The 18,745-nt window shown below is 36.5% G+C and overlaps 1 protein-coding gene across 1 annotated transcript in view; it reads left to right on the top strand.

Annotated features, from left to right (window-relative positions):
* The window catches only part of LOC126829283 (glycine receptor subunit alpha-2), a 99,066-nt gene that overhangs the window by 72,640 nt on the left and 7,681 nt on the right, over nucleotides 1-18,745 (top strand). The window contains exons 2-6 of the mRNA XM_050559068.2: nucleotides 7,395-7,477; nucleotides 9,433-9,500; nucleotides 16,203-16,441; nucleotides 17,712-17,794; nucleotides 18,362-18,514. Coding sequence (XP_050415025.1) covers nucleotides 7,395-7,477; nucleotides 9,433-9,500; nucleotides 16,203-16,441; nucleotides 17,712-17,794; nucleotides 18,362-18,514 — 626 coding nt within the window. The remainder of the gene's footprint in view (nucleotides 1-7,394; nucleotides 7,478-9,432; nucleotides 9,501-16,202; nucleotides 16,442-17,711; nucleotides 17,795-18,361; nucleotides 18,515-18,745) is intronic.

Consider the following 18,745-nt stretch of genomic DNA (forward strand, 5'->3'; position numbering starts at 1 on the left):
TTCATCAACTCTTCCTTGAAGTGTAAAATTTGACAATGGGCCCCTGCCACGTTTATGGCGCTATTCCGTGTTGCACATGCAGCTCAGTGGTTCTGTTGGGGCGAAAAGTTCTTCATCTGTGAACATACTCTCAAAGCATGTCAAATATCCATGACTATGAATCATATCGCAACCTGCATAGGTATTTGCATTTCAATATCCCCTACTCTTTTCGAAGACAATATTATCAAAAAACAACTGAGGCCATACAGTTCTAAGCACCTAAATGACCGTTAAATTTGATGAAAGTTATAGAGTACTTTGCCACACTGCGTCCCTTTCAACACAGTTTTTGTAATCTGCAAGGAAATAATGATATCTTATTTAAACTTCATCAGTTACGGTTTAATCAAATATTAAATTATCTTCTCTAAATATTTTTTTAAAACAAATTCCACTTTTTTGACTGACAACTATATTGGACAAGTTGTTTTTATAAACTAAAAGTTTGCTTGATTTAGACTGGTTTCTTGTTAAAGACATTATTTTCTTTTTCTACATTTTTACTTATTTGATTAAATGGGGTGAGCAACGACATCGGAACTTGTCTATTATATTGTCAATCATTCTTATTTTTCTAATATAAATGTTTGGTGTATGAACGAATGGGTTATCTGTAAAAGAAGCAGCTGTAACCTTGTTCCGCGGGTGTTGCACTTTTATCTCAAAGATAGTTTGCCAATACATGCAAGATAAAGGTCGGTTGTATGGTCAACAAGACAACTTTCTAGGAAAAAAAACTAAACAAAAGGCGGTAGTAATAAAAACAACTCTGGTCAATTAATTACCTTATTATGTTTCAACCTTACTGGGGAATATTCGTTGAAGGGGTGCCTATAACAACTCAGTGACTAACAAACTTAGCGAGCAATTTGTATTGAAAGGGTTCATATAACAACGTTAGCGGGCAATATTTGTTGAAAGTGCAAACTTCGGGACCAATATGTATTGAAAGGGTTCATGTAAGAAACTTAGTGGAGAATATGTATTGAAAGGGTTCATATAACAGACTTAATGAGCAATATGTTTTGAAGAGGTCCATATAACAAACTAGGTGAGCAATATGTATTGAAGGGTTTCATATAAGTAACTTAGGGAGCAATATATTTTGAAAGGGTTGGTGTAACAAACTTACTAGCTAGCAATATGTATCGAAGGGGGTTCATATAACAAAACACTTAATGGGCAATATGTATCGAAGTGGTTCATATATATAACAAACTTAGGGAGCAATATGTATCGAAGGGGTTCATATAAAAAAAACTTAGTCAGCAGCATGTATCGATGGGATTTATATAACAAACGTAGTGACAGACATGTATCGAAGAGATTCATACAACAAACTTAGGGAGAGAGAAATGGGGTTTAACGTCCACTCGACACAAACTAGGTCATTTCGGGACTAACATATGGTTTAATTTTTTATTTCAATATTTCGCTTGCGCGTAGGTGTCTTTAGCTGTGGGAGGAAACGGGAGGACCCGGAGAAAACCCACGAGGCTGGACAGGTGACCCTACTCCTTGTCACGTACAACCGTGGATTCGAAACCACGCCAGTTGACTCAATGACAGGCCTTATGATATAGCACGCACGTGCTAACCATTCGGCCATCCAACCCCTCAACAAACTTAGGGAGCAATATGTATTGAAGGGGTTCATATAACAAACTTGGTGAGCAATATGTATCGAAATGGTTCCCATAACAAACTTAGTGAGCAATGTGTATCGAATGAATGGGTTCATATAACAAACTTGGTGAGCCATATGTATCGAAAGGTTTACATGACAGACTAAGTGGGCAATGTGTATCGAATGGGTTCATATAACAAATTTAGGGAGCAATATGTATTGAAAGGGGTAATATTCATTGACGATATTGCTCCTGGTTGGAAAATTGCATTCTTTGGTTTATAGTACAGTGACTTGACAGATATGTTCGTACTAATTACATTGTGTAACGTTTGGTGTCAGTCCGTTGATCAATGACCACAATACAAGCGTTATTAATTACAAAAAAACGACCTCGTAAAGAATCAATATTGGATTAAGAAAGACCCAAATGTACCACACCAGACGAATCATGAATATTGTTTTCCCATATGTGATAAATCCTCTCGCGTCGCTTTCTAATTAAGATTATGCCAACGCTCTGCTCCCATTTGTTCGGTTTCCTAATTGTTGTTTATTTCAATTTAACGTCCAATACATTATACATAGTATGGTTAGTTTGATTTAATTAGGATTATTTACATATGAAAGAGTAATAAAAAGACATGGTTAAAAACACGAACACAAAGTTATTGTATATAAAAATGTCAATTTAACAAACACTCCAGTCTAACTACTATTCAAACAGAACTTTCGCGAAAACTTTCCAAATGCTTTGATTATCCAGACACTTGATTGGTGGTGTTATTAAGGCCAGAAGCATTATTATGTTAGAGTCACAGGTCCAGAGCCGTTTTTAGAAACATGTCTTTAGTGGTTAAAATAGCATCGGATTTTAATAAGGTTGGGGAGCAGCAAGAATGCATGCTTGGAACATACTGAATGGGAATCTACCGTAAAAGTCCCCTATATGAAACGGAAAGGAATGTGCAAGAAATGAAATGGGGTTAAACGTCCTACTTTTTGGGGATTTTTTTGTGGAAGATTGGACATATGCTAATAATTAAGATATATGATATTGGAATTATTTGTTGTTTATGATAGGAAAGTCAATATTATTTTGCCGTTTATTCTGGAAACTTGGACATATGATATTGATTAAGATATCTAAAATATTTAAATTATTTCTATCAACAATTTTGTACATCAGTGTTTAAGTTATTGCTCATGAGCATATGATATTAATTAAGATATCTTTTATCTAAATCATTTGTTTTAAAATAATATAGTTACATTTATGTGAATTAATAGTTTATCTCCGGATAGAAACTAATAAAATGAAATGAAATGGGGTTTAACGTCTTGCCCTTTCAGCACCGACTGGGTTAAGGAAAACGGCCATACGCTATACATCGTGCGTACTATGAGGGTAATATTACGTCCTACTCTTATGTCAATTTCCAAATATCAAGGGTTCTTGTACATGCACGATTGTCTGTCCCATTCGAACGACAAGACACTACTCCTCATCAGGACATCTGTCCTGCACCACTGACAAAGAAAAATCAAGCTAGATATTCTCGGAAAACTTTCTCGGTTAACAACGTGATCGATTGCCGGATGCCCTGGTTATTGAGCTAGCGTCTTACTCGCTGAATCACCGTGCCGTTTTCTTCTTCTATTGGTGTTTAACACCCGCTTCCAACGAGGGAGATATCGCAGACAAGTTGTCTTGTTTTATTATCTGAGCGTACGCTAAACTGGCGGAAACCGAAGTACTCGGAGTAAACCCACAAGGTTGAAAAGACGACCCTATCTCGAAGCCACATACACTCACACCAGGCATGTAAACCGCGGCCGGAAGCCTGAGCTGGCCGATGATTTAGAGCTCGAAGTGTGACACTCTAGACCACTATAAACTAATACATTGATGAGAAAAAAAAAACCATAACGAGGTTAATTTGATGAGCCGTCAATCAGGTGTTTATTTATGATCTGTATATAAACGTTATACACATAAATACGGGGGTCAAGGATGAGGTCAAACAATAAATGAGTTTATAGCCGAAATGAAATACCCATAATTTACGCGTCAATTAATATAAATTAGATATGAAAATATTATCATCTAAGGATAAAACTAAAGCATAATAGTAAAAGAGGAAACCATGCTAGAAAATTCCGATGGACTTTCTCGGCCAACACTATTTTAGTAAGCAAGCGCCTATCTCACTGAGCCACGGACCATTTTGATCAAATACTTATAACAGTAGAATGTCAACACAACCTGTTGTGTAAGTTTTGTGGGTTGTTATTAGTTTCAACTCAGATAAATCATGGCACGCCTGGTGCTTATTGTGTTAACTAATTAATAGCAGACTTACTTGTAAATATAATCTGACTGGTGGAAGTTATTCATCATTTTATAATTTATACTGACAGTCTATTAACCCTTTAAACACATCCATTATCATCATATCTGTCGACATTGCCTGGTTATTATTGCATTTATTCACGCCTTATATTTGAACATAGAATTTTTTGATAATATGACTTATTTGTTGTGTATTTGTTGTGTCAGTATTTACGCCTCAAACTTAAGGCCAGATTTATATAAAATGAAGTGGGATTTAACGTCCCGTTGTTCAGTGTGCTACGAGGGAAACGTTGCCCGGAAAGCGGATCTTTTACGTACACGCCAATGTGTACACAGGATTTCGATTTTTCGTCCCATCCAAACGACTATACCTTGACCTTTGCCAGGGGCTCCGTCATGCATCACTGCAAGAGGGGACCTTCTCGGCCAACGCCACAGTGGAACACGGTATCTCCAGCTTAACGAACTGGGCAAGCGCGGTTCCAGATCTCTATGATAATATGAACTTTTTCTTAGGTCAGTATGTTTACCCAATACTTAAAGCTGGATCATATCGGAGTGTTACCACGGTTTCGTAGACAAGGCGGGGTAACTCGGAAATTGTAATCATCTTAAATCGACTGGCCACATTTCCATATTCAATGTGTTAGGGATTTTATTAGTTTTCTATGATGCTCGTCGAGCCACCGTACACAAGCTACAGACTTTTTCACATTCTGATTTTCGAGGAGACGTCAACTTAACAGCCACCAAGGGCTACTTGAACGCATTTTCTTTAAAACACTTCACTTAAGAACAAGTCGCGAATATTTAAGTAACAGATTAATTATTTGTACCTGTCTAACAGTCAGATTTAAGTGGATTTTAAACATGAACATTTTTAAAAGTGTTTTATTTTATCATCTTTTTATTTTTGTTTTTTTTTCATAGAATTGTGCTTGGAAACAATTCAGATCTATTTTTAACTGTCAGTTCATCCCAGTGATGTGTCTCTTTACATCCTGAATGGTGACAGGATGTTAATCAAGTTTAGAATGGATTTTCTCAAATGGAATCAGTGGGGATTTCATTTGAAAAGCGTGAATTAGCATGTCGATTCCTTCCACGAGCACCCACTTCAGACTGAGTCAGCTCTTAATGCTTTTAAAACACAAATATTAGTGAACGTTAACTACACATAATAAAACAAGCATTGTTTTAAAATAAATTGTAAAACTGGTTTGCTGCATGCAGATTAAAAATCTTTAGTGTCAGTTAAAACAGGAATTACGATAAGGTCAAGATTATTCAGGGACTATTGTTGTGTTAAAACTCTGATGGAATATTCATCATTGATTGATAGAACAATGGAGGGAACTATTGATATAGCAATCAGATAAACCATTAATAGAACGGTTAATAGAACAAGAGTATAGAACATTGGATGGAACAACAAATAAAACGACTAATAGAACAACGGATACAACAATTTATAAAACAATTGGTAGGACAATGGATATAACAATTGGTAGAACAATGGATAGAACACTTGATAGAAAAAAATGGTAGAACACTTGATGGAACAGTGGGTATAACAATTGATGGAACAATGGATAGAGCAATAGATAGAACAGTGGACAGACCAAATTGCCTTCTTTTCTCCACAACTACAAGTATCTGTAGATTTCTTGTAGTTAATAATTCAACAATTTTCCCCATACTCTAACTGTACTTCACAACATCTGAAATTTATTCATGGAGTTGAATTTTTTTTTCTTTTAAGATTATTACTCATTATTACAAGCATTTGAACCTACTGACTGAGGGGGTACATGATTAGATAATTTTGTGAATCTTCATCCATAATTAAAACAATGTATTGCGTATCAAGAAGGTGGGTTCATTGGGTTTTAACAGTTATCTTGACCTTGGTATTATTTCTACGTCAAACCAGTGCTAACTTTACCTTTTATACAATACAACAACATAAATTGTTAGCTATGTGACTTCCATGGATAAGCGAGAAGTGGTATTGGGTGTTTAAAAAGAGAAATTTTGTACCTTGTAACTGAATGGTTTTAACTAAATGGGTTATACTTAAATGGTTTATAGCTGAAAGGGTTGTAGCTAAATCGGTTACACCAGAATGGGTTGTAGCTAAATGAGTTATAACTAAAGGGTTGTAGCTAAATCGGTTACATACGAATGGGTTGTAGCTAAATCGGTTACATCAGAATGGGTTGTAGCTAAATCGGTTACATCAGAATGGGTTGTAGCTAAATGAGTTATGACTAAAGGGTTGTAGCTAAATCGGTTACATCAGAATGGGTTGTAGCTAAGTAGCTAAATGAGTTATGACTAAACGGGTTGTAGCTAAATCGGTTACATCAGAATGGGTTGTAGCTAAGTAGCTAAATGAGTTATGACTAAACGGGTTGTAGCTAAATCAGTTACATAAGAATGGGTTGTAGCTAAATGAGTTATGACTAAAAGGGTTGTCGCTGCATCAGCATAGAAAATAGCTAAATGAGTTATGACTAAATTGGTTGTTCCTACATAATGGGTTATAACTAGTTGGGCGTTATGGTTTCATATATGTATACTAATATTCGTGCCGCTCAAAGAAGATTAACAATCATGTTTACACCTTTTGAAAATCTATTACCACCTCCACTGTATATGATTCACCTCTACTAATGTAAAATCGGTATTTTGTCGAATGGTTAGGAAACTTGGTGTCATAAACCACTTAACAATATGGTCAATTTACCTCACAATATTAAATTTATTATGTAGAACCAATCTCGGATTTTAGTCCGTCTGTAAGAGTCATTATAATTTATCTGATTAAAACATAGAATCTATTTCGTTCCGTTTTTATCCACGAAGGTAAGCGGTGTTATTAAAAAAACGAAACGAAATTTGGATAAGTATTTTAGCCAAATTGCTATATAATTGGATTACATTAACTTGTTAGTTAGTGTTATAAACGAATATTTTTTTTTATAACAGTCTAATATTCATTTGATAATTTTAAACCGTTCTCTAGACTGATTTGGTTAATAAAACGATATACATACATTGAAAAAGCTTTTTATAATATTTTAAACTGAAGCAAATGTTATAATCCAGAAAGTCCGATATACAATTACTGGAATAATATATGGACGTACCGTGTTCATAAAGAGTATACATGCTCTGCCTCGTGTGCCACACCCGCTACAACTATGATACTATATACGTAAAATCCAGAAACATCCATGCTGGTGAAATGGGACAAAGTTCTAAATCATTGTGGCGGACATTTGCGATCTATATGATAAAGGGATGGTGGTATTAGTTATATAATTTATTCTCCTATTTAACGCCGGAATTCTCTGTATTTTTTAGGTCGGAACTATTAGATCTGTTATTAAACCAGGCTACCAATAGCAACGAAGATGTTAAAAGAACACCACCAGAATTCAATTCGGGTAAATAGAGTTATGTTTTTCCAATCTCTAATACGGTTTTCAGCTTTTTAAGGCCACACTGAGCCACAAGTCCATGCAATGATCATTTTCCTTAAATTTAACAAAACTCAACGCTATAAAGTGTTCTTTAGATGGTAACTTGGATGAAGAACACAAATACCACAGATTAGATACAATCTTGCTCTCGATGTGGATAGGTTGTTTCTCAGTCTTATGCAAAGTCTTTAAAGATGGCGCGAAATTCTTAAAGGCACACGATTTTAAAAGAAAACAAAAATAAATTAGCAATAATATATAGCCGTCCCTTCTATAAGACCACACGACTTTAAATACCTTTAACATAAGCGTATTAGCTTTAAATACACTTTTCTGAAATTAATTCGGTAATTCGGTATTTTTTTTTAAAATACAATGCATGTGCACTTTCCTGTGGGGTCAGGGGTTCAATACCGGAGGTCAATACTGAGTTGGTGAAAGGTAATAAGGGACTGCTTACGATCGACGGAGGCTCATACTTGCCTTCTCCCGGGTACTAGCATGCATGCAAGATTTACTACCTGGATTGACACGAAACACAACTCGCGGGTTAACTGTACCAATAACTGTTTCTAATATTGAAACTTAGTGCATTTGATTTACACCGCGATACCATGACAACCAGATGTTAGAGGCATTTTTTTTATCTAGATTGTCGATATGTGTATATTTTTTATCATATATTAGTAAACCAGAACTTTTAGATAAGTTGAAATAAAATCTCCGATTCCTGTTTTAAATAAATTACATTTACAGTCGAGTAAGGACTATAAATAGACATCAACCATCTTAACCTAACTGATATGTCAAAATCGGCTGTATTATTTGATATTTCATCCTTTCATCACTACAAAACTCTCTGGGGCTAGATAGCAGATATAAATTCAATTGCTGTAGCCACGTTAATGAAATAAATAAACGTCGTTCAGATCACAGAAAAATGTTTAAATGGAATGAAATTGGGTTTAATGTCTTACATTTCTGCACCAACTGGGATAATGAGGAGGGGCATACGGCAGACATGGGCTACGAGGATGGGGATATGGCAGTCAGTGAACTACATGTATGAGGATGGGCATGTGGCAGGCAGTGGGCTATAAGGACCAGCATACGACAGGCACTGGGCATACGGACAGGCAGTGGGATAATGAGAATGGGCATACGGCAGGCATGGGCTATGAGTACGGGCATACGACAGACAGTGGGCTACGAGGACGGGTACACGACAAGCAGTGGACTATGAGGACGGGTATACGACAAACAGTGGGCTATGAGTGAAACTTTGCCCGGATAGTGGCGTTTCCGCTTACTTACACTTTGTCCGAACCACTTGCCTCTGTTAGTTGCCCGGCCACCCATCCAGCACCATTGGCAAGGAAAGCCACGTTGAAATTTCAATAGTTAGTGAGCAAACGCCTTACTCGACAAGCCACCACGGCTACCCCCCCCCCCCCCCCCAACAAAAAAAAATCCTTTGGAGTTCTCCCTATTTCTGGCATGCATGAAAACAAAATAAAACGAATTATTATTCCCCCGAAATTACATCTACTACACACAAAGAATAAAATACCTATAAAGACCATTCCAGTTAAAACCATGTTGAGAGAACTCCAGAGATATCTCAGTTTGACACCAAATAGTTTCATTCATTTCTCGTTCTTAATCCCAGCACGTCATTAAAGTGATGTTTACGACCGAAGAGTCCCGAATGACAGGTATAATTGGACACAAAACAACATTTATGTTTTTATGTAATTGAATCTAAGCTGAAAATGTCCGCCTATGAAAGGGATAATTTAATTAAACCGTCACATAGTTAGTTATAACTATTTTCGTTCCTGTTAAATTTCAGACTGTACATTTATAACTTGGTTTAACGGCCATGCCATGTATAGGTAAATATTTTCGTTTCGTTTCAGACAAATCTACAAATATTGAAGTGTTGCTGTATGTGGATAGTATTGATTCCATTAATGAAGCCACCATGGTAAGATCAGTGTTACAGTCATTCAACAATTCGCCTAGACCAAAATTTCTGAACGAAGTCTAGAAATTTGAATGAACTCCCAATAAACGCGGTGATCTTCAGATGAAATTATTGTTTGAAGATAAATGTTTTCCCTTAATGAGATTGAGTCCATTCTAAAAGGAAACAAACACAGATCCACTTAGCCACATATCTTCCAATCGGGTAGTGTTTGAATATATCCGCGGTATAGAAAAGAGCACCCTGACACTATCAGACTGCACGAAACCAGAAAGCCCATTTCGATAGTAATTTCCAAATTAATGTGATTTATTTACATCAAAAATATGCTTTCGTGTTTGTTTTTGAACTATGGTCTGTCCTATGTTTACTCAATGCAAACAGAATTTCATTCCAAAGGAAACCCCGGTAATGTAGCGACGTCACGGTATCAACGTGGCCTCTAATCGACAATTCAAGATAGTAACAGAACAAATAAAAACGTAAAGGACGTAAACGATGTAGAATTTAAAACGCGATTTCTGAGCAGATACAAAATTAGCTCGGAAAATCACGAAATAATATTAATTAAAATTCAACTCATGATGCAATTGTTAGATAAATTTTATTATACGTTATATACTTATATCGGAGAGAGAAGATAAATAAGATTTGATTTTGTTAACGTCCACAGATCACTGAATATGGGCTGGGAACTCGAGAACTTGGTCTACCTACTGCAGTTATATTTTTTCAGGAGATTTTTTTTATCATTTATCCTTCTTATTATCGAGTACATTGAGTCGCCATTTAGGGAAGGCGGAAAAATATTTCAAGGCGATATCGTTAATATTGTTACACCGTATCATTCTCTAACCGTTCCTTAAAATATGTTACTCGTATATCAGTTTTATCGATTCAGATCTTCGTTATAAAAAGAAAATTATCCCCCTAAACTCTTGCATTCTTGTGTAAATGGATGAGCCATTCCCCAGGGTGCTTCATTAGGTAAAAGTATTAAATGTGTTACAATTCGTGAAGTGAGGTGAAGCCAGGCCGGAAATTAAATGTCCCAAATTCCCAACCCGTCAATATTTATTATAGAGCCAATATATGTATGCTTCTAACGGTTTCTCTGAAAAAATTCAAATTAATTATCTATATTGGTTTTCTTTTTTACTGACTGCTGCTGGATCTACACGGATTGCCGAGTTATTATGATGAAAATTATCTGCGTTATTTAGTTCCAGACACCCAGTTCAAGTTCTCTTGTCGCGGTATTGTAAGGCATTGAAATTACGCAACATACGATCATTCGACACCATTGTGCCTTCAAATGCCGAGTTTTGTATTTTATTCGGGAAATTTATGAGCACAAAAGTAATAAATAGCCTAAACAACAGAAATCACCCGCCGCACGGAAAATGGCGACCTTCGGCGCTTCTTGTTCTGTTACTTAATATGATTTTAAACAGATATAATTTAACGTGGTATAATCTATACAGACCAGCTCAGTAATGAAGACAGCGTGTTATGGAACAATTTCAATTTTCAACTGTTTTTCTTGTCAAGCCCTGCTTACTGGACCACATGAAAGTGGGAAATAAGAAAATAGCTAAATTGCTCCAGGTAGAGAATACTAGCTATTTACAATCTTATGTAAAGGTAGAGAATACTAGCTATTTACAATCTTATGTAAAGGTCCAAGATAAATAAGATCCGTATCAGAGACGCTGTTGGCATCACAATAGTGCCCTCTTCTACGCTCACACATAATATAGGCGTATAATGCAATTGCCCTGTCCGTCAGTCCGTCGTGTTTGCTTGTCCTGTCCTGTCTTGTCCGGATCCATTCACTTGATTTGATATTTGTTTATTAGTGCAATGTCTATTTTCTGTCTTGTCCACAGGTTTATCTTGTAGATTTTTGTTTTACGTGTAGTTCAGTCCTCCTGCACTTACTATTAGAGGCCGCAATTTTTGGCGAATCTTTTTTAAACTTTAGGATAATTCTTATGAGTCTACGACATCTGGGATTTGAGCGCGGTCGCTTTTTTCGAGTTCTTGACCTTTCATTAGCGTAATTTTGCTTGTCGGCTCTCTAGACGTCATCATTTTTGACGAATCTATTTCATACCTTCGAATAAAGAAACTTTTCAGTAGACAATTGGGATTGAATTTAAGCCCAATCGCTATTTTTGCTCCTGAAGTATGGCCCTTTACTAAGCGTAATTTAGCTTATTTGCCACAAGATTTACTTTTGGATAAGCTTGAACGCTGTCTATGGCTGTCTTGTTTTTCGTTTATTCAAGTGCAACGCTTGTACGTGACTAACAGTAGGGTCGCCTGTCTAACCTCGTGAATTATTTAATAAAAAATTGAACCGAATTATGTTGGAACCATATGTTGGTCCCGAAATGACCTAGTTTGTGTCGAATGGACGTTATACCATAGGTGTCTTCCCGTGCAGTTCACACTAACGTTGGATAGCGAAACTTGCATTGGTGAATAATGATATCAGCCTGCGTTTAAGTGCTGAAGGGTCAAATTCGCAAGTGTGGTAATGTCAGAAGGTACATAATATAGCAATGCCAAACGGACGACAACAATTAGCCCTTGCCAGTGATAGATTGCAACATTATGGTTCTTAGTATTGGATAACCCATACACTATTATATCTATTGAAAGATTATAATTTATTGGAAGACATTGTGTTGGAGTATTGTGAAATATATCCCTTGAGGCACCCAAAGCATACTATTGAAATTTATATAAAGTTTTCTTCACTGCGTTACACCTTCATACAAGTTTATTGAATTCTTCTAGACAATAGTTAATTTGTTTGTATAGTTATTCGTCTTACAGGGAAATCAATGGAATGAATTTAACAACATCAGTTATGTTATATATTCGCGCAATTCAATAAAATATGTTATTTCGCTATTCAAGCTGTCGCATTCATGCAATGTTTGCTTTATGTCTAATTGAACAGTTGTGCTGTATTGATAGACATCCTTTGAATTATTGTTAGAACACCATAAATCATTTTTTTTAATATACAAAACACTATGTATTTTTATATAAAACATTGAAATGTCAGATTGTAATAACCTATTCTGTGATGCCCCTAGATAATACAAACAAGGATTGTATTATTTAATTATTTTTCTAGAAATGTGCTTTTGTTTGTATGTGTTAGTATATCTATTATTTACGATTATTTATATTTCAACCAAACATGATAGAGCCGCGGGGTTGGCTCGCTAACCTGGAGGTCCCGTGATCGATAATGGTGTTTGTCGAGAAGTTCATCGGGTATTTCCGGCGTGCCCCCCCCCCCCCGTGTCAGTGGTGTAGGACGGAGGACCTGTTAAGGGCCAGTGTATAGTCTTTCGGATGGAGCGAAAAACCGAGGTCATGTGAACACATTGGCCTGCACGTAAACTAACCATTGGCAATTGGAATTCAATATAAGAGTAGGCCGTAGTGCCGCTATCCGAGCAAAGTTTCCCTCATGGTACACTGTAGGGCTTATGTCCGTCTTCAATAGCCGAATCGTGGCAGAACAGTAGGGCGTTAAACCCTATTTCATTTCATTGTCATGTTGGTCCGTCGAACTTACAGCGATTGTTGATTAGAGTTTTAAAAAGAACACATTCGAAATTAAGAATGTTTCCACCCACTTAGCGATTTTTAAGACTCAGTGAAGTTGCCTATTATAAGCAAGATCATTGTCGGATTACAAACATTTTGGATCGTGAATTTTGAGTTATCTTCCACGGCACGTTCTGACAGTTTAAGCATATGTACACGATAGGGGCGACCAGACCCCATTGCATGAAGAGATTTACATGCTACGTCTCCGAGTGTTTAAATTATAAATAATTACATACGAGTCGTATATATACTATATTAGCACACGTAATAACACCAATTAGAATTCACTATTGTTCCATTTCAATCAATATTGTCGTGAAAATAAATGATCCTAATATTTAACATTTAGGACACAAGTCGTGTATTCTTTGGTTTCGAGAGCCATTTGTAATGAACAAAGAAGAACATATCCTACAAGACGAGGAAGTTTTTAGTAACGGCTTAAAAATAATAATTTTTAAAAATGTATAAAATGGACTAGGCAGGCGTAAACGACTGCCGCTCAATTTTGACCGTTCACGTATTTCACCAATCTGATTAAAATACAGATCTATATTTCGTTTCGTTTTTTTTATACTTTCGATGGCCTACACTACATGAAGATCTGGTCGGTTGTTCTGGAAGGTCGCGTCAGGGGTCGTACAAGCGACTTTTGACCTTATGACGAAGGCATAGATTAATCAATCAGCGTTGACGTTACTAGTGGTTTACCCACAGTTCCGTGCATCGCACACAAAGAATCGCCGTAACAGACTGTTTCATTGGCTAATCCCTCACTTCAACCAGAACGCCAGTAATATAACAAGTCTTCCAGATCCTAGTGTAGTAAAGACAAGTAAAACGAAATTTTGAACTATAAAAAAACGAAACGAAATAGGATCTGTGTTTTGATCAGATTAGTATTTACAATATTTTTTTTTAAATGAATATATATTTAAATCACTTCATATTACAATAATATGTGCTTGCGGGCCCATTTTCGTCTATTTTGTGGTTCCAAATAATAGAGCTATACGCCCTTTAACGTCTTGGTTTTCTGCTCTTTCGCTGCTAATGAAGACGCTTTACTTGAAAAGTTAACTGTATGTGTTTAGAAACGTATAACGATCTCGATATTATCTATATAAAGTTTACTTAGTCATAATACAATGTTTTCTGGTAGCAGTTTAAAGATATAGCCAAATATGAAAGCAAGTTCAACTGTTACTCAGTCCTTCTACTTTAGTTATTTACACCCTTCGACTACACGATATTATTATTAAACGCAACTTGAACCCTTATATTACGAAGAGAAATGATTATATCACAATTCACTGGAGAATATATCTGAATTAATTGACACAAAGTGTTATTCACTTAACATTATTAAAGAAACTCGGTTTTAAAGGAGTTGTCCCAAAATCAGCAAGTGTATAGGATGTAAAGCGGTTTTTAAGGAGCTGTTCCAAAATCCATAAGTGGGTATGATGTAATAGGTTTTTAAATGGATTGAAATAAAAAGGGGTGCGATGAGGGGAAATGTTGCCCGGGCAGCGGCACTATGGCATAATCTTATATCGAATCCCAACTGATGTCCTTGTCAGCCCTCCGTCCTGCACCGATGAAGTAATTGTTTTTAAGGAACTGTCCCAAATTGAAAATCAATAAGTTGCCAGGATGTAATCGGTTTTAAAGGAGCTATCACAAGAGTAGACAGGATGTAATCTGAAATCTAGATTCCAGCCATTTTTCGGTTAACCTTAAGTAGTGACGGGTGTTGTACATTCGGCACGACATGCTTACTCTTTCTGAAACACTTTATACCACTTATCGCTGGCTTTCGAAGCACTAAAATGTATTGTAATTATATATGTCCAATCGATATACCGTTGTATTTAAGCCAATCTAGTGGTGAGTCTGCTCGTGGACTTTGACCCCTGGTCAATCCAGATCCAAACTATTCTTCTGGTTAGCTATAAGTAGTAACGGGTATCGTATACGAGGCTGGGTGAGCTTAAAACTTTTGATACCAATTCTAGATTGATGATTTCGCAAAGCTAACAAAAGTTTGTAGTATTGCTGTATGTATCAAATAGATACATGCAGATTGGAGAACACGGCGACTCTTGTCACTTGAGATCGAATCCACGACATTTGAATCGATAGTTGGCCCCATTCCCCACACCGGGCCATACACACACATATAAAATGTATGGGTACGGTTTCTTTAATAGAAATAAAGATGTATGAGGAGCGGCTAGTTGATCGGACACCCACTCCTTAACGACTGTCCCTAGAGATATCTTCTCATGTAACGACTAGCTGTTTTCAGAAGCAAGAGTTCTATTTTACACGCCGCATGCCGTCACCATTAATCTAGAAGATGGTGACATGCACGACCTTTCATACAATTGGGCCCTTCAGGGAGTTGATAATTAGCTAATACAATTTGTTGCGGATCGTGGGTAGTTCAGATGTATACAGGATAAAAGCATACAATTAATTGTTGATTACATTTTCTGATTACTCGGATTTTTTTTCTTTCAACTTTCAATTAATGAAACTCCCAATGGACGACGCTGATAGTTTATGCTTTTTAATATCTCATCCGGCAGACCGATCGCATCATTTGCATTAATTCTTTCTTATATTCAGTGCAAAGGGTTTTTTGGGGGTTTTTTTTAAAAAGAGAACTTGTGTCCTAACTTTGTATTTAATGCACCCATATAGCTACATTCATATATTTTTCAAACGCTTTTCATATTAACAAATAACCGGTCCCTCTGCTGTAAAATAATTAGATCTAATTGGTTTGGTTCCTACAAAAATGTCGCCTGTGAATGAAGCCAACGATTAATAACCTAACACCTGCTGAAACCAATTAATTACCTGAAGTAGGTCTTGAAATAGGTGTTCAGACAATACGGAACACCATGACTGAAACAAAATCAAGACCCAATGAATTTCCTACGTTATAATCGCTCTACAAGTACAGTGCTGGTGCAGTGGTTGTGGACTGTGCTTCGTTGTCTGGTAAACTACATATATTTGGGGTTTCTATTTCACTAGGTTTTTCTTATATTCCAGGATTTTACCGTGAGCATACTGTTGCATCTACAATGGACGGACAGTAGGTTAGTTCCATACAACTTCCAGCAACTCTTCGGAAACCTTTCCTTCCTGGAAATAGATTCAACCAATAGTAAACGAATATGGGTTCCAGATATTTTCTTCCCCAATGAAAAGAAAGCTTCTTTCCATGACGTAATGATGGCTAATCAAATGATGCGTCTTTATCCCTCAGGCAAAATATTGTATATATCACGGTGAGTAAATACTGTATATATCACGGTAAGTAAATATTGTATATATCACGATTCGAAAGTCACGGTAGCTCAGTGAGTAACCAGGGCCTCTAAGGTTCGATTTCGGTGTTGGCCGAGAAAGAGCCCCGTGATTATACAGCTTGGCTTACCCTTGTCAGAGACACAGGACAGAGGGTTTGACAATGGATATTGTCTAGTCGTTCGAATCGGACGGAAAACTGGGGTCAGTTATACAGTTTGGAGTACACATAAATAGGACACTAAACTTGACAGATATAATTCAATTGCTGTCCGAGCATATTTTCCGTCATAGTACACTGCATGACGCACGCCTATCTTCGTTATCCCGGTTGGTGCAGAAAAGAAGGACGTTAAACCACATTTCATTGGCATTGCATTGTGAACAGTTCCACTCTCATTGGTCTCGAAATGATACGGTTTCAAGAACACGACATCTGAGCATTGTGAACGAGCATATATTTGCTACTTTTATTTTCGCCAAGATGTACACCTTTCAGATTATTATGATTACCGAACATATTACTGATAGTAAACGATCGTCCCTGTGGAGATTATCGTGAAATGGACATTTTCAGCTTCTGTCACGTCAACATTGCCTTTACAAACACTATGTGTCTATTTCTATGGCAAGTATCCCAGAACAAACAGACCAAGTTTGTGTAAGCAGCCATTATTAGGTCTGATGTATTCAAGCTTACTAATCAATTAACTAGAGACTCTAGAAATGAACTAAATGTGAATTAATAGTCAATTAAAGAGGCAAATCATTTATATTGGTCACGTTTCATACATAGATATATATCGGGTAAAGCTATAGGCGATGATCGGTAACACGGCTTTAATTCTCCTGTCTTACCTCGGATTCCGTCCACAATAATATTATAATCAGTCTAGAAATAACAGCAAAAATAAATGAAACCGTTAATCAGTCTTTTTTTATAACATTACCTTAGTAGAAGCAAACGAAATTAATTTGTAATTTGAAGGTGAAAATTAACAATTTCACTGCATTAGAGAATTTCCTTAAAGCACCACTACACCACTCTAATATGACACCATATTGAAACGTCTCCCTTTGTCCTTTGTGCAATCGTCAACATCCTCTTTGCTTTAACAACAGAACCCTATCACCGAAAAGTTCCAAACTTAAAAGGCTGTGTCGACAAAATAATATAAATGCGTCCCTTTGTTCTGATTCTCAAAGCCAAAGAAAATAATATAATACAGTATATGTATTTTTTAATTTCAGATTATCGATGACATTAAGTTGTCCAATGAACCTCAGAAATTATCCTTTTGATAAACAAACTTGTAGTGTGGAAATAATGAGCTGTAAGTATTCATTCTAGGTTCTTCGCATCCAGGTTCCTCTGGATTTTCCAGCCTGGTTTTCTCTTGTCAGAGGTGCAGGGCGTAGGACCTAGCAAAGAACAACTGTCTAGTCGTTCGGGTGGATCGACAAACCACATTCCTGCGTACACGTAAGCTTGCACGTAAAATAACCTTTAGCAGATGGAATCTGATGAAGAGTAGAAGGAAACTGTCCATCATAGTCCACTGCATGGAGTTTTCCGTCTTCATTGATCGGTCTTTTAAGAAACGTACAACGTTAAACCACATTTTATTTCATTTCAAAACTGAGAATCATGAATCGTAGGCACTGATTCTCGTTTTGTTGACTCTCACACACTATTATGTCAAGTCTCAGTTTAGCCTTATTACTGTGTTAGTTAACTTGCCAATTGAAAGTAGCGTGTAGCCAAAAGTAATATAAAATGCGGAATTACCTTAATGGAAGTCATTAGAGCTAACCGACCACTGCCATAGCCAAGTTTTCCTAATTTAAAGGGCATTACGTATTATGAAGGATTGTAGATATTTTTTTTTTATCTCTTTTAGTTGGATACACGGTAGATAAATTACAGTTAGAATGGATGAACCAATCAAATACCAATACTGAAGCTGTTTCTATAAATAAACGCGTGGAATTACCTCAGTTTGAAGTTATTGATAGTGGACCTGAAAGATGTCGTCGCACTTACCATCGCACTGGTAAGTATCTTCCATACGAAGTTCGGATGTGTACCAATGTAATAAATTTGTTTTGAAGTAAGATGGTTGTCTTGAAATAACCAGATTGACGCTTCTAACTCTATGGATATAGTTTCCCATGTGTTGTGCTTAAATAAGCAAGATGTAAGAGCTAAATGTGCTTATTGCAAGTCTTTATTATTTAACATGACAAGCGTAATCAACTCTCTAGATCATCGGATGGCCGCGACT

Source organism: Patella vulgata, chromosome 8, assembly GCF_932274485.2.
Source record: "Patella vulgata chromosome 8, xgPatVulg1.2, whole genome shotgun sequence".
NCBI classification, from domain to species: Eukaryota; Metazoa; Mollusca; class Gastropoda; family Patellidae; genus Patella; species Patella vulgata.